The sequence below is a fragment of the Dryas octopetala genome, chromosome 9 (genome assembly GCF_963921425.1).
Source record: "Dryas octopetala chromosome 9, drDryOcto1.1, whole genome shotgun sequence".
Taxonomy (NCBI): Eukaryota; Viridiplantae; Streptophyta; class Magnoliopsida; order Rosales; family Rosaceae; genus Dryas; species Dryas octopetala.
In genome coordinates this window covers 19,764,707-19,790,600 of record NC_141374.1, presented here as the reverse complement: position 1 = coordinate 19,790,600, position 25,894 = coordinate 19,764,707, and the positions used below count along the sequence as shown (strand labels likewise).

Here is a 25,894-nt window from a genome sequence, read left to right as displayed (position 1 = left end):
TGACACGTGTTCGCTTACCTCTTGATACGGGGCCACCACTCACTCCTTTTTCTAGCATAGTTAATGGAAGAGGTTCAAACTCACAAAATTACAACTATATTTCTAAATCATTATGTGAGAGATATATTTTAGAAGGGAAAGAAGAGTAAGTGGTGGGCCCGTGTAAGAAGGTAGGCGGACACGTGTTAGGGATTGAGCAAGACAAGGCATGGAACTGGCGCCACATCATTAAACATACTATTTTATGATTGACCAGGTTGGCATTTAACTCCCAAACTTAACAATGCATCTTACATAAGTCAATTTTTTAATTTAAATATTAGTTCATGGACACAATTAAAAGATTTTGTTATTTGTAGACTAAGTTGAAATACACCCAATAGTTGATAAGTAATTTTGTACTTGAACCTCATTTGTATATAATTGTAGGTGTTATTGTAATCTACTTAGAGTAGAGTGAATCTTACACGGATGGATGATTAAGGCATGATATTACTTTTTTGGGTCTAAATCTAAAATCTTTTTTTTTTTTTTTCACAATTTTGGGCTCTAAGGCGCGTTTGGTAAAAAAATAAATATCAGCTTTTTATGAAAATTTATGTCATTGATAGAAATTTCAATAAGCTGCTAAGAAGCAGCTTTCAAAACTTACGTTCAAAATAAGCAGCGTGGAACCGGTTCTAAGGCCCCGTTTTGGGATTGCGGTGGAGGACTCAAAAGCTGCTGTGGATGACAATTCTCAATCACCTACAGCAGTTTTGGTGTTTGGTAAAAAAATAAAAAACTGGTTTCCCTCACAATTCTCAACTCCCCACAGCAAAAACAGAAAGCAGGTTTCTAGGTGCTTTTGAAAACTGCAGTGAATCACAACAACAATGAATATTTTATTTTACCCATACTACCCTTATTGATTTCTATAATTTTTATTTGTTTATTTTAAATTAAAAAATATGTCCATTGTTAGTTATATTTTATATTGTGATCATTAATTATGATATTTTATTTGTACGATTAAAATTATAATATACTTAAAAAAATAATAGGAATACTTATTTAATAATGTTGTTCTTAAAAAAATTAATGCTAATAAAAATTTGTAGCCACAAATTTAAAAAATAAGTAAAAAAACATTTTAGTTTTATCAAACAAATAAGTGAAATACACTTTCAGCATCATATCCATTTTAGTAATTATACACAGTTACAGCACTTTTACATTAACATTTACCAAACATTTTGATATTATTTTTTATATTCACAACACTTTTGAAAACATAGTTTACCAAACACTCAACTGCTTTATTTTACAGTTGACTTTACTTCACAGCTGTTTTACTTCACAGCTGTTTTTTCTCACAGCAATACCAAACTGGCCCTAAGTCAATCGTCATATATAATATTTTAATCAATTTGATGGACATATATATTAAATAGTTGTCATTTACTATTGTTACTGTCCTCAAGATACGCCATCGATCAGAACATGCATGCTTAATAAATATATTAACCGACCAGCAAAAAAAAATTAATATATTACCCGAATCAAATTAAGGAAAGAAGTAGCGGCCCAAGTGATCAAAGATGGTGGGGTAACGAGTTATGATTAAATTAAATTAAGAATTCATTTTTTTTTTTCAACGTAACAATAAAAGAAATGGACGATCTCGAGATGTTAAAAGAGAAAATTAAGAGATGAAAGGAAATTAATAAGCAAGGATATATCTATATGTAGTTGACATGGTGATGATCAAGATCGATAATTTTAATTAAAAATCAAACGACAACAGATTAATAATAAGAATGATTGATCGATGTTAGATCGAGCACTAAGCTAGTAGTTAATCATGTTGCTAATTCAATGGGCAACCAAAGTGGGGGGCGGTCGGAGGACTTGATCACGACAACATTTGGAGGACTGAGAGCGGTGATGGTCTCCACTCAAGGTTTGCATTCTTTTTTGGTCAATACTCAAGGGTTTCATTTAAATAAATGAGATACATCTTCTTTTACCAAAAAAAAACAAAATGAGATACATCTTAATTTGGACTTGAGTTCACTACACACGCTAGCGCGTTGTTATCGGGATAGAAAAGAACTTGTATGATAGGGGACGTGACATTACATGCAAAAGAGAGGCATAAAGAATTAAGAGGGGGGAGAGAGAAAGAGAAGAGAGAGAGGGGGCAAGTCTTTCTCTATGTCTCTTTCTTGCATGTGATGTCACATTTCTTATAACAGAGATAGGCAAGTTATTCTCTATCGGGATATCACAACTTTACCACCTAGTCCTCGCAATAAAATTTCAATTTACAAGTTCCACCTAATGAAAATTATAATACAAAATTCGGAACCAAAATTATCAAAATCCAAACATGGTTTTTTGGTCATATAAAAAAAATCATGGTTTCTGGCAATCTTTATTTACTAATTAATTAGTAATGATATTACACATCAATTCAAAGCATCCACAATACAAATCACTCACTTTATTCATTCAAATGTGAGTTCATTTGAACCTCATTTAAAATATTACACAAACCTGCAGATTTGGTCTTAGTACGTTACTAACGTTTCACTAATTAATTATAGAAACTTGATTGCAACAATTAAGCTTATGAAATTCAAAATAGATTATACGGAAATTATAATTAATTTGTCTTCAAACCCGCGTTGTGATGATGAGGATAAAGGCGAATTGGAAGTCCTTTGGTAGGAAGAAGAATAGGATCTATTATGAATTTCTCGTCAGGAAAAACCTTCTCCCACTTGTATCTAGTGACTGCATTATGCATGAACACCAAAAGATTGACTCGAGCATATTCGTTGCCGGGACACATTCTCGGTCCTCCTCCAAATGGAACATACGAATAAGGAGCTGGTCCTGCTCCTTCATACCTTGACGGATTAAATTCTTCTGGATTTGGGAAGTATTCTGGGTCTTTATGTGTGGCATACACATTCCAGTGTAACTATTAATGAAAAAGTTTCGATCATGATCATATTCATCAGACTATTACTAATTGAATGATAAATTAAGTAAGGTTAATATTATGTCTATATATATATATATATATATATGCATGCATGGTATATACGTACGTACCTTCATTCCCTTTGGAATTAGATATCCTTCGTAGACGAAGTCGGTAATGGCCTCTCTAAAAGTTCCCATAACAGGTGGCAACAATCTCAACACTTCACAAGCCACGCTCCATGAATATTTCATCTTTTGTACGTCTTCCCACTTCAGCAACTCTCCTGCAACTTTTGAATTTGCAATCTCCATTTGCTCTGCACGTACGTACGTTTTTATTAGTTGCAGAAAAGATTTGATTAAAAAAAAGCAATAAATAAATAAATTAATTAATTAATTACCTTTAAGGACGGCATCATAAACTTGAGGAAGCTCTGATAGATACATGACAATGGAAAGCATGGCAGTGCTTATACTGTCAAAGGCACCAAATATTACGACAGACAGCTTGTTGGCAATGTCTGAGTCCTTCATCTGTTGGCCATCTGTGTACGTGTCCATGAGCAAGCTAGACATTATATCACCTTGATCAATTTCATGATCCTTATAATTATGATTGATGAGATGATCATGTAATTGTATCCTCCTCTGCGCAACCATATTCTGAATCTCTTTGGTGATTTGCTGCGATGCTTTAACGGCTCGGTTAAATCTGGTGCCTGGCACATCTATTGGCAACGAAATGAAGCCTGAAGATATTTGGCGAATAGGGTCCTCCAGTTTGGCAACCACGTTTGGATCCTTGATGTTTAAAAAAAGTCTGCATGCCAATGTCAAAGTGAAATGCTTGGACAGTGGGCGAAGTGTGACTTGATCTTTATGATCCCAAAACGTATCCAAATGGTGTTTGGTGACCTCATCCATGATCCCAATATACTTGCGGAGAGCATGAGGCTTGAGATGTGGAGTCAGAAGTTTGAGCAAATGATGGTTGTTTTCGGTGGTGCTTGTTTTATGATCATCAGAGGCGCTGTAGGGGAAGATCTTTGCCATGCTGGCAGGCCACCAAGTCTTGACAAGTTTGTTCCCATTCGAAAACAGGAACTTGTTTCCAGCAGCACTGCCATATCTTCACCTACCAAGGATGTCTTGAACACCTTAAGCTTGGAGGAGGAGGAGGAGGAGTACTTGTCCCTCCTGTCGGTTATGAACTTTTCTGGGACACCATTTTTGGCTGTGCGTAGATACTCGAGGGTTTCGCCAATCATTGGCCAACCTCTGCTTCCTGGTAGGAGTTGATATTGTTTGCTTCCATGCCTTGGCCTAGGATTAACATAATTAACAATAATGTTCAACACACCAAAAGTATAGTAGACAGAAAAAAAGAGAACAAGAGAAAGGATGAACAACTCCATATATATGATATATGCTTGCTCTACTACTGGATCGATATGCTGGTCGACCCTCTTGTGTTGTGGCCTATTTTATAAGTTCAATTCTCCAAGCTAGTCAAGGCAAATAATTAAAGAATGGGAAAAGATTTTGTGTCATAGTAGGGCACAAGATCTATGTGCCCTAAACCCTAATTATTTTTTTATTGCTAATTTAGTGTAATTTTTTTCATTTTAATTTAGAGTAATTTTTTTTATTGAAAATTTAGTGTAACTGTTTTTTATTTTTCAATGATCGATTTTCAGTTTCAGTGATCGTTTTTTCAGTTTCAGTTTCAGTGATCAGTTCAATTTCAATTTCAGTTATCGATAAATTTTCAGTGATCGATTCAGTTTGAATAATCGATTCAATTTCAGTAATCGATTTTTTAGTTTTAATTATCCATTTTTTAGTTTTAGTAAAAAAATAAATATCAGCTTTTTATGAAAATTTATGTCATTGATAGAAATTTCAATAAGCTGCTAAGAAGCAGCTTTCAAACCTTACGTTCAAAATAAGCAGCGTGGAACCGGTTCTAAGTCAATCGTCATATATAATATTTTAATCAATTTGATGGACATATATAATAAATAGTTGTCATTTAATATTGTTACTGTTCTCTAGATACGCCATCGATCAGAACATGCATGCTTAATAAATATATTAACCGACCAGCAAAAAAAATTAATATATTTAATATATTAACCGATCAGAACACGCATGACATAAATGCTCCAGAAGGTAACCGTAACACCACCACCACCACCACCTCCATTCAATTCAATTTTCACAGTAGTCTCATCGATCCATAAAGTTGTGATTTGTGGTGTAGCATCATCCCCAAATATTATTATTATTATTATAGTAATACCAATATTACTTAATTATTTATAACTATGTTAATTGCTATATTTAATAAAATAATATGATGTCTACAAGCAACAGTTGGATTGTAGATCAACTTTTAAAGGGACCAATCTGAGAGTAATTAAACTAGTTATAACTTTCATTACAATCTGATGTTGATCTACAAAAAGAAGAAATAAGATGAGTGGGTGAGGGATCTGAAATATATGGAGAACATCCGATGCACAAAGAAGTTAGTCGTTAGATTTAGTCGGGTAATATTGTAACTTGACAATAATAATACTAGTATAATAATGTGTTAAATAGTTAGTGCTTGCAGTTTGACCAAATTTACACTTACATCCCCATAACTTATTTTTTATCATTTTCGGCTTTATAGTTTCATTTTGTCATCACTTTTGGTCTAAACCATCAACTGGGTTTATTTTAGTTAATTTTTATGGTAATAGAATGAAACTACAGTGACAAAAGTAGGGTGGGAAAAAATACAGAAAAATCGAGTTTCGAACCAAACCAAACTAACCGATTTGGGTTGGTTTGTTTGTTTGTTTTTTTTGCAATTAAAAACCGATTCGATTTTGGTTTTCACTTATAAAATTTTCGGTTTTAACCGAATCACAAATTATAATATATATTAATTAATTTATATATAATTTAAATATCTATATATACTAAACCAACCCCCTATTATAGTATGTATATGTCTATTATAGTTATAGTTTATTATAGTTTAATATCTATTATAGACTAAACCAAACCCCCTATTATAGTATGTATATGTCTATTATAGTTATAGTTTATTATAGTTTAATATCTATTATAGACTAAACCAAACCCCCTATTATAGTATGTATATGTCTATTATAGTTATAGTTTAATATCTATTATAGACTAAACCAAACCCATACACCTTATACCCTATACCCTATACTCTAACCATAAATCCTAAACTCTATACCATATATCATATACTCTATACCCTATCCCATATACCCTATACTTGATTTGACCATTATTTTATATATTTTTATACTGTTGTTCTTGGATTCTTGTTATGTTTTAAAGTAATTTTAGTTCGTTTTAACTTAGTTTTGTATTTTTATAGGTTTGAAAAGTAAAGAAGAGAAAACAAAGCAAATAAGACTCTTTCGGAGCAGAAATTCCTATGCAGATCAATCAGCCTTCGTTGCTGTTTCACTGGCCGAATCTTCGCCTCTCTTGATCTCAACCATCGTTGCCTCTCTCAATCTCACCAATCGATATCCGATTAATCAAACTAACCAAACCAATATGCTCAATTAACCGAACCAATCAATTTTGCCTAGTGTCGATTCAATTTCGATTCTTGAATTGTCCATTTCGATAGGCTCGGTTTGGATATGGTTTTAGCTTTGTGGTTCGGTAATTCGAACCGTGCCCACCCCTAGACAAAAGTGATAGCAAATTGAAACAACAAGGACAAAAAGTGATGACATAATGAAACTCTAAGGACGAAAGTGACATAAAAGAAATTACGGGGATGCAAATGTAAGTTGAGGCAAACTAGACCAAAATAAAGAATAATAATTAGTGTATGCGTACAAGCAAGCTAGCTCCTTGAAATAGGATAACAGAATTCGCATTGCTATTATATATTACACCGAAGTCGTGTTCGTTTGCTAGTTTATTGTCAACAAAGCACGGCAGTAGATATACTCGGTCATAAAAAGCAGCTACATAATCGACTTCTGAAAGCAATATAGTAGAAGTAGAAGTTGCAGCTAAATTAGGATGGTCCCCATGTTGCTTGTGGGCAATGAAACCAGAAAATAGGCTCTGAAAACAAGTCTAATAAACCCAGTTAAGAATTAATCTTAGGTGAGCTTGTATGCATCCTCCTCCCAACATCTTCTACACAATCAGTTCATCTTCAAGATAGTTGTACTCAAAAGTAAACTCAGTTTTGATCCTCTGACACCTGTACCACATCGTATGAAGATAGACATCAAACTCAAGTACTATTCATATAAAATAATGATGTCTGAAATTTTTTTAGCTTGGAGCAACAGTTGGAAAGGAGCCCCATCCTATCTCAGAGGATTACATTTCCGTTATATTACATCAAAATACTTTTCCTATGCTAGATGCAATCAAATTTTGCAGCAACTGCAGAGCTCCATAAACAATCTTTCCAATAATAAAATCTTGCTCCCTCCCTAGTCCCTCCAAGGCTCAATAACTTGGGGGAGAGGGGGATACGAGTATGTCCACAAGTTGCAACATACTTAAAAAAATCCAAATGAAACTTGCAACTTAGACTCCACATACAAACACCAAGTGTGAATGCAAACAGAAACCCGAACATGTAACTAAAAGATCAATAGAATCATACCATCCATGCTGTAGGTCATCATTGGCAATATGAAAGTCAAAGTACACATAAGTCCCCTGTTCAAATTCGTCAGTGGCAACTTTTGGCTCCTCGTGTCGTTGAAACCAAGTGTTATATTTCCTGTGGTATCTCCAAGATTGCTTCTTCAACTCTTTGGCAGCCAAATATTGCTGATAAGTGTTCTGCAGACAATAATGGCCTTGTGAACAAGTGCATACTTCATAGTGATTGTATCATAGGACTACATTGCAAGTAAATGAATTGATATTTGGTACCTGCTGATAGTAAAACGCAAAAAACAGGGTGTCAGTGCCATACGGTTCAAGACCCAACCGTTCCCAGAAGGCAGGATTATTAACGATAGGTGCTTGTACTTGGGGGTAGCTAGGAGGAGTTATTGCAGGGTGCCTCTGTAGAAGGCAACAGAAGATAAGTATCGAGGAAAAAACAAAATTCATGCACAGTAACAATGAAATCAAATAATGAAGATAAATGGGTCTATACTGGAGTATAGCTCCTTGCACGTTCTGAGTCTTTGGGTTGTGGAAGTTTATAATAAGCAGACTCGAGCATCTGCAAATTATACAACTGGTCATGCATTCCCCCAGAATTAACAGTTGATCCAGAAAGGTTATCACCAATTGCACCAAGGTCAGAAACACTTCTTCGGCCAATAACACCAAGGCTACCAGAAGGTTGATTGGGCTGTAAAGGTTGCCCAGGAGAGAGATCGACATCTCGTGGCACTTGAGCAGGCTCTGTCGGAGAGCCAGAAACTCCAGCCTACAAAACATAATATTTTACAAGCAATGAAAATCAGGCCACATTCCTTCTTCTACAAACAAGTCAGCATGCCCATGAAGTAGACCAATATCATCTTGTAAAATAAATGTGTTTTATACAAATCAGGAGTAAAACAATGCAAGAAAAAACTACCACACCAAAGGCTCTGATACAAACATATGTTCTCGAAATTTTTTTTTTTAATATTTTATAAGATATGTTCTCGAAAATATAAAACTAAAAAGAAACCTGGGCCTAAGATTAGCCATCTCAAGTAAACGGTTATATTTAAACACCTATCTGTATGTATGAGGATTATATTTATATACAAATGATTGATATCGGTTGGCCAATAAAGAAACATGAAGTAGTGAGAGAAAAACATAGAGAGCATGAAGTAGCGGGTAAAACAAATGTGGAGAAAAAAGAACATGGACATCTGTAACTCTCATAATTACCTCAAGGGGTTGTATAGCTATATTAAACTATCCCAGTTATACATTAGTAAATGGTAAGTAGGGAAAATGTAAAGCTATATTGAGGGTGTTTTGGAATAAGTGAAGTTTGACACAACTTTTTAAACCTATTGTATATGTTCCATTTTTAGGCATACAGTACCTTTAGAGCAGCAACTGTATCTTGCCCTGCCTTTCCATGTTTTGAAGGGCAGAACAATTTAAAGAATATTGATAACAATTAATTACCTAAGCTACACAAGAACAAATGTTTTTCCTACATAACTAACAAAAGGTAATGTAGAAAAAATAAAATAAAGGTAATTGACAAGCACTCATGATATAGTAATCAAGACAACATATTCAGCTTACAAGAGAATCAACTGCATATGAGGCCTTCAAATCATCCTCATTCAATAGATTCTTAACAAGCCCAGAACTAGGAGCGGAGTCAGCTGTTGAATCATCAGGTATATTCTGTTGTTGCTGCTGGTCCTCAACTTTTGGAAGACCAACATCTGCACCGCATAAATCAAACAATTATTCAGTCTTTTCACTTCTAAATGAAATAAGTAAAAGTTTCCCACGCGATGAAATAGCACCAAAAAATAAAAGGTTTGAACAACAGCGTGAACGAAAAAAGGAATGAAGATTACCAGCTTCTTTTGGTCCACTTGACATCAATGCCTGTTGATTAGACTGTTGGTGTATGGAATTTAATTGCTGCTGTAAGTTGGTAGATGCAACAGTACCGAGGCTTGGGGCCTGTACTCCAAGTCCCAGGCCAGCTTGAGAAGATACAGATGAGTTTTGAGAATTAAACTGCACATATGATCAAAAGTCATGAAAAATAATTCTTTGGCACCAAATAAAATATCTCATTCAGAAATAGAAAGTTGATGTTGCTATTTATGAAATTATCTAAAGCAACATGCAGAATGAATTGGATTACCAAAAAAAGTACAAACAAATGGATGATTCTGAGAAAAAAATAAAACCCACAGTGACGATGGTGATGTTGACTGGAGTCGCTGATCTCTCCGATACTGGGTCAACCTTTCAGGTTATTCACATTTTTATCCTTTTCCCTTTAAGTAATCAACCCAATTACCTACTATCTTTCAAGTTTACAAGATATAAATACATATAAATGCAAATGTTCTTTCATTTCTAACACACAATTGTATCATCTTACAATTCTGGATCTGACTCTCTGATTTGTTCGCCACAAATCCCAATTATGACAACTTTAAATATATGCCATGAAACTGAAAGGTAATTGATCTTTTTCAATGTTGGATTTTTCCACAGAAGTTCATTGAATCAGAAGAAAATAGGACCAAAAGTAGAATATAGAACAAAAGAAAGTACCTGTTGCAACAGTGGGTTTTGCTGTTGAGAAGAAAACTGCTTATGATTTCCACCAGCAAGAGGAGGCATGCCAAGAATGGTACTGTGACCTTGTTGCTGCACTTGTTGGAGCCGCTGCAAGAATTTCTCCCTCTGATCAGGTGCTATTTCAGTTCTTCCACGAAACAACCCCTGATAATTGGTAAGTCCAATTAAAATAGCACGATATTGATCTACTCAATTTGAATCCTGTGATGCAGTCAAATAAAGAATAGTTCTAATGGCAATGCAAAACATATATTGAATTCTACACATGGAAGATTTGTAAGGAGCTAATAAAACTAGCATTAGACGATGCATCTATATGAGCTAGAAGGGGAAAATGATGAAGGACATATGTTATATTAACACAGAGAGAGACAGCTTATTGGAACAGTGAAAAGTGACATACCGCTTCATTTTGGTTCTGGAAGGAGCTTCCAGGCCTCCATTGCATGCCAGAGACCATGGAAGGGGAAAATGCTCGGCCAGGTATAGCAGCAGCCTCACCTACATTACTAGAATCAACTGGACCACTTCCATCACTAGCCTTGGCAGCAGCCTGGGGCAAGATCATCCTATTACTTAGAGGGGAAACAAGAGGCTGCCCCAGACCACTACTCCCAAGTCGCTCATCAGCTCCCAAAATATTTCTCTTTGCCACTTCAGAAGCCAAAGGAACTGCACCAAGGGCACTATTACTAGGAACTACATTGCTAGAACTAAGAGGGATACTAGATGACATCTGGCCAGAGAGACCACCTCTACCAATGCCCCTCACAAGTCCAGTATCAGAAAGAGATGGTGATGGTCTACGGCCAGGGAAGCTTGCTAATTCTTCTTCTTTCACAGAAGTAGGCAAACTTACAGGAGATGAAGGGTTAGCAGCCCCTGCATTCTCTGTGACACCACGAACAGCATTTGAACCTGGAGCAGCTGAAGCAGTTGGCACACCAGGCAAATTTTGAGATGAAACATTTGCAGAGATAGGAGTTGCGTGAGTCCCAACCGGTGTTGATGCAGCAGAAGGACTGAGTGTACTGATTTTTGGAGGTGGAGTTCTAGCAATATTATCAATATTACTATCCTGAGAAACTGTATCTTCAACTGGCTCTTGAACAGAAGTCTGCTGAGTACTGGAAGTCACAGTGGCCTGGACAAGAAAAATTAACCCTTAGTACAGCAGCATCAATTGAGACAAAGCATCTTATAGAAAGGAAGCTGAGGGCATCAACATAGTAAAGAAACCTGAAGGGAAAAAATTTCTTAATTCAATATATTAAACTACCTATAACCCAAAGGTAATAGAAGTGATGACCAAATTTGTTGTAAAATCTACCAAACACACATAAAAGAAAAGAAATAGTAGCTAGATAATTCTTACTTTAAAAATGGTAAAATATCAGCAAAGAATGACAGTTAAACACAAGTTACCTATGTGATATTAGAAATGAACTCAATCCTACTGATGATCACCTAAACTATATGCAAGTCAATCAACTGCAGGGTAATTTAATTGGCTTACACATTTCAACTATGACCATGCTCCACCAATCATTGACCCAGGCCTGAGAGACAGTATGGCACCATGTGTGATAAAGGTAGAAAATGTCTACTACAAACAAATCTCAACATCACTATCACACCAATGAAATATGCAATTAGGTTTCAGTTTCTTTAATAGAATCCATAAAGCTTCAACTCAAAGACGCCCTACTAATTGCAATAATCTTGACTCAAGATTATGAGAAAGACGTACAGGCACTTGGGATGCTGATGCTGCCAAAGAAGTCTTCAAGCCAAGCATCGGTGCACCCTGCCCCCCAAAAGAAAAAAGGAAAATTAGACTGGGTTTTTACGTGGTCATTAAGCTAGTATATTAACGAATGACGATACCTAATGCCTTTAAATATCACGGAATCCAAATTGAAAAAATAAAAAAATTGATAGCAAACAATTAAATGAAGTTAAAGTAGGGGGCTTAAATGAGTCAACCACAAGTCCCAACAAAAACCCCAATTAACAGGCGATAATTCGACTTGGCATTCATCAAAGCAAGCATAACTACAAATGGGCACCTCTATTAATGTTCCATTAAAAATGTCATAAAAGGCATCTAGTATCCAATTTTTCTTTCATGTCCACCTCAAGAGGCAGAAAACCTTGTATGAAATGAATGACAACATTATGTTATGAAACCCATACCAAGTAGTATCTTGCAAAAAGTGGTCAAGCACCCAGTAAAGCTTCAACAAAACATACAAGCAAGCAATTACTTCCTAGAGCCCCCCCCCCCCCCCCCCCCCCACAAAAAAAAAAAAGGAAAGAAAAACTATGATCAAATTGAATGAACCCACCAAAATAAAAATTCTGCTGGCATTGCAGAGTTTTGCAATCATATGTACTTACTTTGACTTTTCTCTGAAGTTTATAAAGCAACGCAAACTCTTATTAGTGAGCCGAGGTGTTGGGCATAAACGAGCATTTTGTTAAAAAAATTTCTTTTTTCCACACATTCACCTCATCTGACATGAAACCATTCTAAAATTGAATAGAAAACCAAAAAACAATAGATCTACAAACTCCAACTAAATTTAAGAACCATAAATAGAAACTGCATGGGAATAAAAAAAAAAAATTACCTTCACAAGACCAGGAGGAACGATAGCAACCAGATCTTCAAGAGACTCCACCTTGTCCAATGGTAAGGTGCTGTAAAGCTCATCCACTTCACTAAACTCATCAAAATCCTCCTAAAAAATTTTATAACCAAAGAAAAAAGTCTGATATACGTAATCCAAAATCAAACATATGAACATGAATCTGTCACATGCAATATTGAATTTAACAAAATATGCAAGATACAAGAGGACCCCCCCTGTATTTTCAACTAAATACAATAAGGATGTTGAATAAACAAAGTTAAAATTAAAGCACCATAAACCTGATTGCGTTCCACATAGTCTTCCAAGAAATCTTTAACATCATTGACCTGCTCAGGACTCAGTTCGTCATTATCCAGTAGCCTCAAGATCAGTTCTAATTTCATAATATGAGCCTTATGCCGAGTAATAGAAGTCTCAAGATGGGTCTGCCGTACAAAAAACAAAAATGTGTCAAAGAATGCAGAAAAACCCAAGAATTCCTAAGGGTGTATATTTCTTTCTGTCCTACCAGTCTGGGTGGTCTGCCCTTTCCTTTCCTGACAGATAGCCCCTCAATTTCAGCTTCAAAGCTGTCAATCTGAGATTCCAACTCCCCAACCTACTCAACACCATGAAACACAAAAATATTGACCGAATGGTAATTGACAATTTCAAGAAAAGAACTAATAAATTTGATCACATCAAATTTGATGTCAAAGATCATTGTTTATAAAACATAGTAATGGGAATTAAACCAAAACAGAAACACAAATCTAAAAAATTAAAATAAACTTGATAGATGGCACAAATTTCAACCATAAACCAATTAAGGAACTCCATCTTAAAAACACCACAAGACATGGAGTAAACACTAGCACTAAGCTTTACATATAATAGAAATACATATATATTACATATAATGGAAACACAAACAAGCCAAAAATGGCAAAAGTCATTAAATCCACAAGCATCATGCATAGACATGTAAAGGTAGTTGCAAAAGATGGCAATCAAACATGGATCATGCATCAAAAGAAAACATGAAGCAGGGATAATTTAAACTACAAATGGAGCAGACACATCGTAAATCACATTGCTTTATCTAGCCGCCACAGGCTTTCTAAGGCACAGAGGAAGGTAAGAACAGAGTTTAAGCAAATGCCTTGCTTCACATACCACAGTATTTATCCAATCCCTCGTCTCCGATTTAGCCTTCTCCCTTGGATCCTATCATTAAAAAGAATAACACAGTTAGTAAATTGATCGCTACTAAATGTATTCTCATATGGACAAATGAACTAAATCTATGTAATTTATATAAATAATAACTATTGAATCCAAAATGGAGAGGAGTTTGATTGATTAAAAATGATGTGAGAAGGAAAGTGAAATGCAAAAGGGTAGTAGTTGTTGTTACAGTTTTAGGTTGTTGGCCCAAGCCTTCTTTAGAAAATGCTTTTGTTTTGGTCTCCTTTTCACATATCTTAAACCTTTCCATTTCACGCTCAATAAGCTTTCGAGCATCCACCAGAGCCTGCTCATAAGAGGCACTGACCTACGTCAACAAACATGTATCCAAATGAATTAATTGTCTGTCATAATCTCCAAAATCATCAATAAGTAAAAGAAACTCGTAATTGCATGACATGTGGAACTTATTTTAGAAAGAGAAAGAGGGAGAGAGACCTTCTTATCCTTGATTTCACTGGACTGAATCCAAGTCTTGATTTGGTCCCTGTACCTCTGGAGCTTCTTAATTTCCTTTTTCAAGTCAGCCTCAAACTTCTCCTTCTGGTTCGCATTGTCCGTATCATAAACCTGTCGCATTGCACACAACCACACTATTCACAACCGATTCCGGTTTGCGTTTTCTAAGCAACAGAACGAAACGAGGCACAAACACAAACCTTGTTCCAAATGCTGTCGAAGACATCCACTCCTTCTTGGACCTTCTTCAGAACCCGGTCGATCTCGCCCTGAAGCTTCCGACTCGCCCCCATTCCTGTAACTCTCCAATCGAATGATTGATTGATCGCACTGCCACTAGGGTTTGGGTTTTAGATTTATTGCAATACCACTAGGGTTAGGGTTTTTGACTGCTTGCAGTCAACTTGAATCTGCATACAACGCCGTCCAGTGGTCGAGGTCGAAGCCAAGAACAACAACTAACAAGAACCAGTTCAGATGAAGACTCTGGTTAACTTGAACCATACTTATTTTAAAAAAAATAAAAAAAGCCCTTCATCTGAATTGGGCCTAACCTTATCGTTTGCATTGGGCCTCTGGTATTGGGCTTGACAACAGAGCAGAAGAAACCCAAACGGCGCCGTATGTACTCTCTCCCCGTAGTCACAGCCTGACAGACTCAGAGAGAGAATAGCTCAAAGCCTCAAACAGATAAGAGGCTTAAAGAGAGAGAAAATGAGAGGGTGTTTCCCGGCGCCGGCGGTTATCTCCGGCGCAGCGAGCTTTGCAATTACTCAACTTGTTTGGGGCAGAAGAAAAGAACCTTTTGAATCCTCAGTCTGCTACTCCTCAACCTCAACTCCGTTTTCCTTAATCCATAACCAGAAGTACCCAAGACGAAGACGATGCGTTTCTTTCTCAGAAAGAAGCAAATGGAAAGGTGGAGCTGGTGTTGGCGTTGTTTCATTACGACTACAAAGCAACCACACAAACTGCAGAGAGGATAAGTTTAACGAATGGGTGGTTGTCAATTTTTACCAATTTGTGTTCATCAAAGACGCAGAGGCAGAAGTGGCCAAGCATCTTGCTTTCTTGAACGGCTTTGACATTCGCGGTCGGATATATGTGAATGACCAGGGGATAAATGCACAGGTATGAGGTATTGGCTTTTGCATTGGCATTGCCTTCTTTCAGTAAAAATGGAGTCTTGTTTATTCATGAATTATTACAATATTAAAGTGTTAAAATCTTGTGGTTATGTGCAGTACAGTGGGCCGTCAAGAGATGCGCTTGCATATGTTGAATGGTTAAGAGCGGATGACAGATTTTCGAACATCTTGGTGCAGATTTCTGCAGCACCAAATGGGCATGCCTTTCCAAAACTCAAGTTGCGCTATAAGCCTTCACTGGTTCAGGCAAGCCACAACCGCCATCTTCTTCTTTTAATTTCTTGTACACCTTGTGTTTGTAAAGCGTCTACTTTTTCTTATCGACTTTTGAAATAATTATGACATCTCCAGTTAGAAGGAGGTATTTCACATCTTCCTTTGCTGGACCCTTCAATGCGAGCAACACCTCTAGCACCATCTGAATGGAGAAAAAGATTAGAAGCAGTGAATGGAACTAGTGATGCATCAAATGAGAATCATAATTCAAACTGTATTTTATTGGATGTCAGAAACGGTATTTATTTCCCTGCCTTTTAAATGACAGTTCCTCCTATGCTTTCAGCTGGAAATTGTCTTCAATTTTGTATTGATGATGGAACAGTGGATCATATAAATTTGTAATCAGGTTATGAGTGGGATATTGGTCATTTTAATGGGGCTCGGCGACCCGATGTGGACTGCTTTAGGAGCACTTCATTTGGGCTATCCCAACCAGAGGTTGGTCAATATACAACATATTACTAATTGCTAATATTTGGAACTTGAACTTTTAGTTCAATAAACGTGTTATGTCATATGTGTGGAAGCATTTTGTGGGTAGCCAAATTTTGATGGTTGGAGTAGAGTTGATTTAGGCATTATTATCTTATGAAATACACAAAAACTTTCTTTTCACATTGATGGATGTGATCATGTGAACATAGTAGCATACAACTTTTTGTCTCTGTCCATGCCTATGTAGGTCGTTGCTGCAGATCCATTAGCAAATGTCGATAAAGAAAAAACAGATGTCTTGATGTATTGCACTGGAGGTATCCGTTGTGATGTATATTCTACAATCCTAAGGTAACCCCATATTTTTCTACCACTTGTTTTCCTTTGTGCAGACAGCCCAGGATAATTTATACTTGTATTTATTATATGAAGACAACAGGGTTTTCAAAATCTTTACACCTTAAAAGGAGGGGTTTCTCATTATCTGGAGAATGAAGGCCCTGTCCAGTGGATTGGGAATTTGTTTGTGTTTGATTCTCGTCTTTCTCTCCCACCTACTACTCACAAGCCTGAAGGCATGACTAATACAAGCAGGAATGAAGTTTCAGAGAACAATACATTTGCAAGATGCTACATATGCAGTTCACAAGTGTCTGAGTTAAGGCATCGAAATTGTGCAAATCTTGACTGCAATCTGCTTCATCTGTAAGTTAACTTTTCCCAGCAATTTTTCTGTCCCTCTCTCTCTCTTTTCCTCTATATCATGCCCCTTTTTCTCTTGGATGTTGGACTTTGTGAACTAGTTGAAGCTCTTAAGACTCGATACTTATATAGCATTGCCATATCATTATGTTTGTATTTCTGTTCCAGATGCTGTATGAACTGTGTGAAGGATTTAAGAGGATGTTGTTGTATGAAGTGCACAACTGCTGCTCGACTTCGACCTATTCTCCCTGGGTTCCAGAGATACAAAAAATGGCACATATATCGAGATTCGACACAGCAAAGCAAGTTGACAGCTTGATCAGACCCATAAATCCAAGAAATTTGACACTGCAAATTCATCCCTTCATCTAAACTGGAGCTTCTGGCGAGCATATTGGTTTGTGCTCTTGTTGGCTTGTTGCAATGCACGGTAGAACTGTTACAGGAATTTCTCTTTTCTTTAGCAATAGCAGAGATTCTCCTAGTGATGGACAACTGAGAGAAGGCAAGTATGGTGTGTAGAATCAGCAAAATTTAACTTAGCAGTCTACAATCTCGGGAACCCACATCAGCCTAACTGTTTTAATATGGAAAAAGACAATATGCAAATAGCAAAGGAACTTGCAAGTTTCTTGAATTTTTTTAATTTTTTCTTGAATTTTGTTCACAAGGAACTTGCAAGTTAAAATACTATAATGTACCTACAATGCAGTGTGACGTTCTCTCATAAATGAGACACTGAATTGATATGTCAAGCTGCCCACTAGATGAAGATAAACTTTGCTGCAACTCCATTTACATATCTCCTTGCTCAATGTTATCCGTTAATGCGCATATCTGAAAGTGTGAATGAGGTTTGAGGCAAGGTATGTGGCATTTGCAGGTGTAGTAACATTCGGAATGGCAAGATTCTTTGTTGATTTATGAAATCTTAGTCTTCTTAGATGTGTAACAAGCCGTCATTGTGTAATTTGATTGTAATAAGTGGACCGAGTAGTAAACAAAGATGAGGAAAATGGGAAGACATGCACAACAAGTTTTAATGAGAATAATGAGAAGAATTGCAAGGAGACTCACCCATATGGCCATTTGTGAAAAAGCATTTCCCATGAAATACTCTAATCACAAAGGCATAGATAAGTTAAACTCAAGCCTAAAGTTTTCCAACCCTGTGGATGACAAATATGAATGTAGGCTGTGACTATACTTTGCATTATGTTGGTTCTCAAAGGATGCTGGCCTAAACAATAAGCTTCAGTCCCAACAACAACAACAACGGTTTTAGCTGGAGCCTTGCTCACGTTCTCTTCTGCTCATTAATGGAACATATTCGAGGGTACAAATACAGTAAGCATTATGCAATATTTGAGTTAAAAGTACAGAACCGAATGAGTTTAGCCAATTCTGCAATCACAGTCCCTAAAAAAAGAGTCCTCGCAAACTCAGCAACTCCACAGTGTTGTGCCTAATGCTCCTGCCACAAATAAAATTAAGCAATTGCAGTTCAATGAGCAGCTTAGCATCTATGCTGCAAGGAAACCGGAAATGATCTATAAGTGCTCATTATGAGCATGCTACACACGTTTGGACGCAACAAAGTAGGGTCTGAGAAATATAAGAACTTGCAACACAAATGAAACCAAACATGGTGCCATAGAGAAATATAATAAATGGATAGAGCTCAAATCAACTAATTGTCGTGCAAATTAAATACCCAAATTACTGTAGTCTATTTATTTAGAAGCCAGGATGCTTCATCCAATTTGCAAACTATGAAGCACAAACAAGTGTATTGTGATGAAGAAACAGGATGCAACATGATTTTGATGTGGGAATACCTCTTAAAACATGTCAGGCAACATTAAGATCTCCTCAACTAGTCAAGAACACTGATCAAAGTGCCTAAAAGGGGTATAACAAAAAACCTAACCAACACATTGTAAGTAGTTGAGCAAATACTAGATGCTAGAAGATGTAGTGGGAATGGGTGTAAACTAGGGACATCCCCATGACAAATGTTACAGGCCTCACAATATGCACACACATTCATATCACGATTATTCTGTTAAAACCATGTATCAAGTGATTAACATTAAAGAGAAAAATGGTTACTTGATATGGCAAATTCGCATATAGGTAAAGAAGAGGGCTATAAGAGCTGAGTCTTCACTAATAAGTAACAAGAGAGTGATCATTGAATTGAAAATCGATTGAAATAAAAGTGAAAGTAATTATTGGGGCGGACCTGAAGAAGAAGAATAGGAAATCGAAAGCGTAATCATTTACAGTAGCGGTCGGCCTTCTTCTTGACGCGGTCGTCGAGAGCGTCCTCGACGGAGGTGTGGGTCTTGGCTTTGGGATCGTAGCCGAACTTCTTGGTCTCAACGGGGAAGAGCTGGTCGTACTTCATGCGCTTGGCAGCGTCGATAGTGTAGGTGGTCTCTTCTCCTGGATCTGCTGCTGCTGTTTCCGCATCATCGAGGGCGCTGTTAGGGTTGTTATGCTCCTCCTGCTGCTGCTGCTGCTTCTTCTTTTTCTTCTTCTTCTTCTTGTCGATGTCTTTGCTGCGAGTGGCCAAACTTCCATCTTTGAAGGTCAGTCTGCCTCCTTTCACTCTCTCGTACGGATCCGACATCCCTCCTCCCTTCCTTTATCTGCTGCAATTCTTTGCCAATCCCTCCTCCTCCCTCCTCTCTTTATCTGCTGCAATTCTTTGCCAATCCCTCCACCGCCTCCCTAGTCCCTCTTCCAGCTTCACCATAACCCACGTGCAACTCACATGCCCATTTTTTTACCTTCTATGTAACTCTATGCGGACCGCACGTGAGGCAAGGCCCAAATAAATACAACCCAGGCCCATCACAGCCCAACAACAAACTAAAACTGAGACGCATCTCCATCTCTCATGTGTCATGGACCTCATGGTCCTCATGGACCATGGTTGCTTTTATCTTCTTCATTTTCTTTTTCTCTTTTTTTGGACTGAAAAGTGGTTTTATCTTTCATCAAGTCCGAGCATTTATGGGATGGAAAACACTTCTCCATGTTTAGCCCAATAAAGCTCTAGTGAAACCGGAAAAAAATGTGGCTATTTTTATTTACATGTAGATATGATTGTCAATTTAATCTCTTTCTATTTGGTGCATATCACAGATTTAGAGTTTGAGAATGTGTCTAACATTCCATTCTCATGAATGTGTTACCTTTTACATGAGTATAAGATACTTATGAAAGGGATAATTTAAATTCCTTGGACCTCTTACATGTTTTCATTTCTATTATTGCACAAACCAAACATGAGAATTGTAATAATTTTTTGGTTACAATTCCCAAGTTTTCCAAACACTCCGATGAGAATTTTCTTTGACATCCCTTAGAATGAGAATGAATATGAGATTCCTAAAAAACCCAATCCCCCAACCAATACAAAACACTTGTACTTTAAATTAGTTGTTTTAAAAAGCTCCATACTTTCTGTTTGGAATTAGAAATACAACGTAAGAACGTCAGTTTATATTTCCTATCTTCAAGTTTTATAACTTTCTGAAAACAGATTTTGAAAAATATTGAGTCATTTCCTAAGTTTTTTTGTTTTTGTAACTATTCCATATTAACCTGGAATATTATGGATGTGCATGTGGTCATTGCTCATGTGAATACGGAATGACCGCATCATTATGATTAAAGGAATGGAACTGAAATTCATGAATGTTATGTAAAAGAACTACAATAGTATCTATCCCTTTATACTTACTTTCTTTCCATTAAAATCGCAAAATGAGTCATTTTATAATCCTTCAGACCAAGAATAAAAAAAGTCATTTTATAATCAATAGCAAGATGACATAATTGATCACCAATGAACATGTGTGATTTCCATCGTTGGACTCCACAATCTTTTTCTTGTACCTGAAATGACAAGATATAAGTACAGAACATTAGATATCCATGATTTCTGAAATTTTTATAAGCGAAGCAGCCTAAGCTCATGTCAACTCAACATGACCAAATTTTAATTTCAAATAGCTAACAATTGTCAGAATACATGAATTGAACTTCAATTCAATTTATCGGAAGAAATATAATTCTAACATAAAAATTCATGCCAACATCCCAAACAGCACTAAACATGATGGCACATGATCTTTTATGAAGTGGTACATGTGCCACATGTAAACTTGTATTTATATATTGTTTCTTCAGGCTCTACATGAACTAGGCAAATCTGTACAACAATATTGTACATGTATTTTTCATATATATAATAAATATGTAAATATATGAAATTATTGATATTATCTTATATTACTTTTGTTTGCAAGTTGATGTAATATATTATTACTTTTTTTTTTTTTTGGGATAGCTAATAAATCCAAATAAGATCATTAATTTATTTGGAGCTTTGTAGATGATACAACATTAATTATAAAAATGTTTCGGAAAGAATGTTGTATACAGTTAGATACATCCGAGGCAATTCATATAAAACATATGTGCAGTTGTAGAAGATTTACCTCTAATTAAATGTTGAGAAAGCTCTACAGCTTGTAAGGAAATTGTCAATTTTAAGTCCTTGTCCTGTCACAACTCACAAGTGCTTCTTTCCAAGGCGTTGGAAGGAAGTACTTGAGGTCAATTACAATTTACAAGGAAGCAAAAAAAAAGTGTCAATATCATCGTCAAAACGTGTAGTTCTAGAAGCCAGAAACAACAACAAGGACAAGCCGAATAGATACTTTTTAATACAATATTAAATTTCCCCAATTGGTCACATGATAAGATGGTGGGGCCCATATACGGCTCATGCCCCAATGTAAAAAATAGGGAAATTGTTGATAAAAACAAGCGGGTTGACCCGTCGTATATAGTATATACTGTATATTCTGATACAAAAAGAAAAAAAGAAAAAGAAAGTCCCAATCAATTAATAGATATACCTGCAATTTTGTGGAACGGTCCATGAAGGCAATGGTGTGGTGGTAGGCGGCAATGACATGTATTTAGTCCAATCTTGAAGCAAAATTTGAAGGTCATTGACTTTGTTATCGAGACCAACACAACAATTGGCATGCATCGTGCAAACTAGGTTGAGATCTTTACTAGGCTGACAGAAGCCACCAAAGTATTTAGTGTCCAAAAACCTCATTTTCAATCCAATCTGGGTGAGGAATGGATCGGACTTGATCTTATTTAATACATCTTGGTCATGGTTGCCGGGATATGCGCGCCTGGACATGTACCAAAACTTATAAAATTGAATAGTCCGGGGATTGGATTTTACATAAGTAAACCCTCCATTCGGGGAATTCTTTACACTGTAAGAATCACCTATGAAGTAATCACATGCTATTTGGAAATCTGCATCTGGGTAGAATTGTTGGAAAGGATCCCGAAGCCACATTATATCAGTGTCCTGTAGAATGGCAACATGTAAATAAGTATTTTATTTTTAATTTTGAATAGGCATGAGAAAAATAAAGAAAAGGGATCGATGAGTACCGTAAAGACAAAGTTGTATCCCTTGTGAAGAACAGAGGACAAGAATTTGATCCTTCGCCACATCATCTGCAAGTACTCTGCAGACATGAAAGCTGCCTCGCTGGTAAAGTTGGCACCTTGAGTGTAGAGTTGGTAGCAATGAGGGTGTGAAGCCAAGCATCGAGCATATGCTTTTTGGTCCAAGCAGATGATTAGCAGATGGTTGAGCAGCCGTTTTGTGTTGTTTCCGATTCGAAAACTGTCCAGAAACACATCAAATATTGAGTTTGGTTCTGCCCAGGCGTCATTTAATGTAGTCAAGATGACGGTTTTGTCCTCCATGGATGCGTTTTTAAGAACGGCGTCCAAGCCGTCCAGTGGATCTGCCTGCAATTCAATCAATCCAATCAATGATCGATGAATGAAGAACAAAAACGTAATAAAGGTAGTGTTTCATAATCATGGGTGAATAGGATGGGGGCCCCAGGACAGCCATATGCAAAAAGTATTCTCTCTTTTCTAGTACATCTTAATTGGTTCTAAATCATAAAGTTATTCTAGCATCCACAGAAACGGTGTATATACCAAGAAAACAGACAAGTAGAGATCATTGGCCATTTGGGTTTGATCTCAAATTCAGTTTTTCTTGTTTCTCTTGGATGGCCTTTTGCCTATTGCCTAGTCTGTCTGCCAAGTGACAAGTGACAAGAAATGGTAGAATTTGACTTTTCTTGTTCCTCAAGGATAAAGAACTGGAAAGAATATTATGAATTAGGACTTGATATACGATTAGGATGTGGCCCAAAATCAAAAGCATTGACATGAACACAGAATTTAAATATGGAAAGGAAAAGCAGTAAATTAAGAAGAAAAGTGAATACTGGCCTGAGAATTGGAACTTGTGTCGGAGAACGGTGAGAGGGTGCCATAAAAAGATCTGGGAAGAAATCCAGAGGGAGAGAGAGAATTATAGAAAAGAAGGCAAGCAACAGTAACTCCGAGAAAGAGCAGCGCAATCCTTAGATTCCTCTTGACGAAGACATGATTGGTGTTTGATGGTGGTTTGATATTATTCTCAATATTATTGCCAACTTCATGGTCATAAAAGGGTGCTGCTCCTGCTGCTACTGCTTCGCTCATTCTTGATGGATGGGATTGGGATGGGATGGGAATATGGGATGCTCTTTCTTCTACTCTACTAATTAATTCTCTTGGATTGCCCTGCCAATAAGCCTCTGCCTATCCCTTCTGGACTTTCCTAATTTCTTTTTGCTTGCCATTTGCCAATAGTAATACCTTTATTAAGTCAACTTACATTATTTATTCCCTGGCTTATTTATTGTTTCCTAGCTAAGCCTTGTATAATTAAAATACAATATATTCAAAAATATATATCTCAAGGGGGCCTCTCCCCTTCAAAATTTTACGATTTACATGTGCCATGTCTATTAAATGTTTCAATCCTCATATACAAATCAACTTAATTGTTTTTGTTGTGGCCTCATAAAATTCAGAGCAACTTTTCCAAGTCAAAAATTGTCCACACACACACTGATCAGACGGATAAACCTATTCATATATTCCTTGGAATTTCGTTGTATATGAATGAATTATGTATATATGGGCCCTAGCCCCTAGCTTGTAATCCTTTTTTCTTTCTAATGGTAGCCTAGGTCATTTGCCACCCACTTGTTCTTTGTTTAACCCCAAGACTTTGCCTCCCTCTGCTAGTACTTAATTAATTAATTATGTGGTTTGGATCTTTTGGGTCTAGAACCTAGATAGATGATGTAAGCTTCAGAAGAGATCGATGGAGATATATATGGAAGACTTTTCAAAGAGTTTTGTGCGAATTAATAAAATTCAGCTGCAAGTAAAGTGTGAGTATGTTGATAGAATTAGAGCATTCCAACCCAAAACCAATTGGCAATGGGTGGAGAGGCCCAAGACTTATAAGCACATATGTTAAGCTCTAGTTTTCCGATGTGGGACATTGCTCAACATTACTCTCAACACGCCCCCGCACGTGTGGCGATATTTTGAGCCTTACACGTGAACAGATTGTATTGGGTGACGTGGGAGCACGTGTGGCCGTTGGGCCTTACACGCGGATAACCAAGCTCTGATACCATGATAGAATTAGAGCATTCCAACCCAAAACCAATTGGCAATGGGTGGAGAGGCCCAAGACTTATAAGCACATATGTTAAGCTCTAGTTTTCCGATGTGGGACATTGCTCAACATTACTCTCAACATATGTATGAGGCAGATTCCTAAGTATAGAATAGTATATACTGTCGTATACATGTTATTGTCACTTTTTTATATTAGTGTACAGCTAATTTTCATAATTCAGTATTCGGGGTTGGGCTGTTTCAATGTCCGAACATGCAAGTCCAGGTTGCGAGTCTTCGTCAAGGAAGTTGAACATATTTATATATAGGTTTATTCACACCATTATCTTATGTAAGATATATTTTTTTTCACTTTGCTTCATGAAATTTAAATCCTCTACTTTTGTCACCTGAACTTCACACAGTTATTGCAAAAAACCCTATGTCGTCAACTTTGTTAATTTTTCCATTAAAAAGCTGACGTGTCACCTACATGGTATATGTGAGACCTTTTTCTAGTTATGTAAGATTTAAGTATGACAAAAAAAATTATAAAAAATCGACAAGGATCTTATTATTTTTTAGTTTTAAATTTTTATTTTTTATTTTTTTTGTCCACATGGATCTTACATAACTTAAAAAGAGTCACACTCATGTCATATAGGTGCTACGTCAACTATTTTAACTGAAAAACTGACAAAGTTGACAGCATAGGGTCTTTTGCAATAACTGTTTGAAGTTCAGGTAATAATTTGAGAAAATTTAAGTTTCAGAGGACAAAGTAAGAAAAAGTGTATCTTATAAGGGGCAATGGTATGAATAAGGCTCGTATATACTTATAATATTGATTAGCGTATGAATTAGCATTAAGCAAAAGATTCGCATCCCATGTATACTCATATATTCCCATCCACAAGCTTATGACGAAAGCGTCTCAGTTGTCTTGCCTCGTGGCTTTCATTGCCTGCATTATTAACAAAGGGACTATTATTAATTAATCACGTTACGTAATCAATCAAGAATACATTTCTTCCTTGATTTATTATTGTATAATTCAAGTAACCTTAATTTGAATTTCAAGATTTACTCACAATTAACAATACCAAAATCTCA

At 36.5% G+C, this 25,894-nt stretch overlaps 4 protein-coding genes and 1 pseudogene across 7 annotated transcripts; 1 reads left to right on the top strand and 4 right to left on the bottom strand.

Annotated features, from left to right (window-relative positions):
* Positions 1-2,647: 2,647 nt before the first annotated feature.
* On the bottom strand, positions 2,648-4,271 carry LOC147275442 (beta-amyrin 28-monooxygenase pseudogene; annotated as a pseudogene).
* A 2,602-nt stretch (positions 4,272-6,873) lies between these two features.
* Positions 6,874-15,191, bottom strand: LOC147275441 (transcription regulator NOT2/NOT3/NOT5 family protein). 3 transcript variants are annotated; one of them, XM_086256428.1, is made up of 17 exons: positions 15,176-15,191; positions 14,822-15,079; positions 14,601-14,732; positions 14,332-14,469; positions 14,091-14,141; positions 13,444-13,533; positions 13,214-13,360; positions 12,912-13,022; positions 12,029-12,085; positions 10,682-11,422; positions 10,252-10,422; positions 9,537-9,702; positions 9,253-9,398; positions 8,147-8,425; positions 7,918-8,052; positions 7,643-7,824; positions 6,874-7,228 (listed from the first exon to the last, which is right to left on the bottom strand). In XM_086256428.1, exons 2-17 carry the CDS (start codon positions 14,912-14,914, stop codon positions 7,162-7,164), a joined length of 2,706 nt encoding a protein of 901 aa, XP_086112554.1. In that variant the 5' UTR covers positions 14,915-15,079; positions 15,176-15,191; the 3' UTR covers positions 6,874-7,161. The 3 variants fall into 3 exon arrangements, with proteins under 3 accessions (XP_086112554.1, XP_086112555.1, XP_086112556.1); XM_086256429.1 differs by lacking the exon at positions 12,029-12,085; XM_086256430.1 differs by lacking the exons at positions 14,822-15,079; positions 15,176-15,191 and having other exon boundaries at positions 14,332-14,464; positions 14,601-14,716.
* Positions 15,192-15,266: 75 nt separating this feature from the next.
* On the top strand, positions 15,267-17,943 carry LOC147275440 (Rhodanese/Cell cycle control phosphatase superfamily protein). The gene is made up of 7 exons (XM_086256433.1): positions 15,267-15,752; positions 15,866-16,015; positions 16,121-16,283; positions 16,395-16,486; positions 16,731-16,834; positions 16,916-17,188; positions 17,354-17,943. The coding sequence occupies exons 1-7, from the start codon at positions 15,336-15,338 to the stop codon at positions 17,505-17,507; spliced, it is 1,353 nt and encodes a 450-aa protein (XP_086112559.1). The 5' UTR covers positions 15,267-15,335; the 3' UTR covers positions 17,508-17,943.
* Positions 17,944-18,467: 524 nt separating this feature from the next.
* Positions 18,468-19,946, bottom strand: LOC147275439 (uncharacterized). Its single transcript, XM_086256434.1, has 2 exons — positions 19,434-19,946; positions 18,468-18,662 (listed from the first exon to the last, which is right to left on the bottom strand). The coding sequence occupies exon 1, from the start codon at positions 19,821-19,823 to the stop codon at positions 19,467-19,469; it is 357 nt and encodes a 118-aa protein (XP_086112560.1). The 5' UTR covers positions 19,824-19,946; the 3' UTR covers positions 18,468-18,662; positions 19,434-19,466.
* A 917-nt stretch (positions 19,947-20,863) lies between these two features.
* LOC147275438 (uncharacterized protein At4g15970-like) lies at positions 20,864-23,956 on the bottom strand. Of its 2 annotated transcripts, XR_015119674.1 has the most exons (5): positions 23,548-23,955; positions 22,688-23,049; positions 22,126-22,601; positions 21,703-21,813; positions 20,864-21,097 (listed from the first exon to the last, which is right to left on the bottom strand). XR_015119674.1 is itself a non-coding variant. In XM_086228114.1 (4 exons), exons 1-4 carry the CDS (start codon positions 23,804-23,806, stop codon positions 21,007-21,009), a joined length of 1,188 nt encoding a protein of 395 aa, XP_086084240.1. In that variant the 5' UTR covers positions 23,807-23,956; the 3' UTR covers positions 20,864-21,006. The 2 variants fall into 2 exon arrangements, 1 of the variants encoding a protein (XP_086084240.1); XM_086228114.1 differs by lacking the exon at positions 21,703-21,813 and having other exon boundaries at positions 23,548-23,956.
* Positions 23,957-25,894: the final 1,938 nt, after the last annotated feature.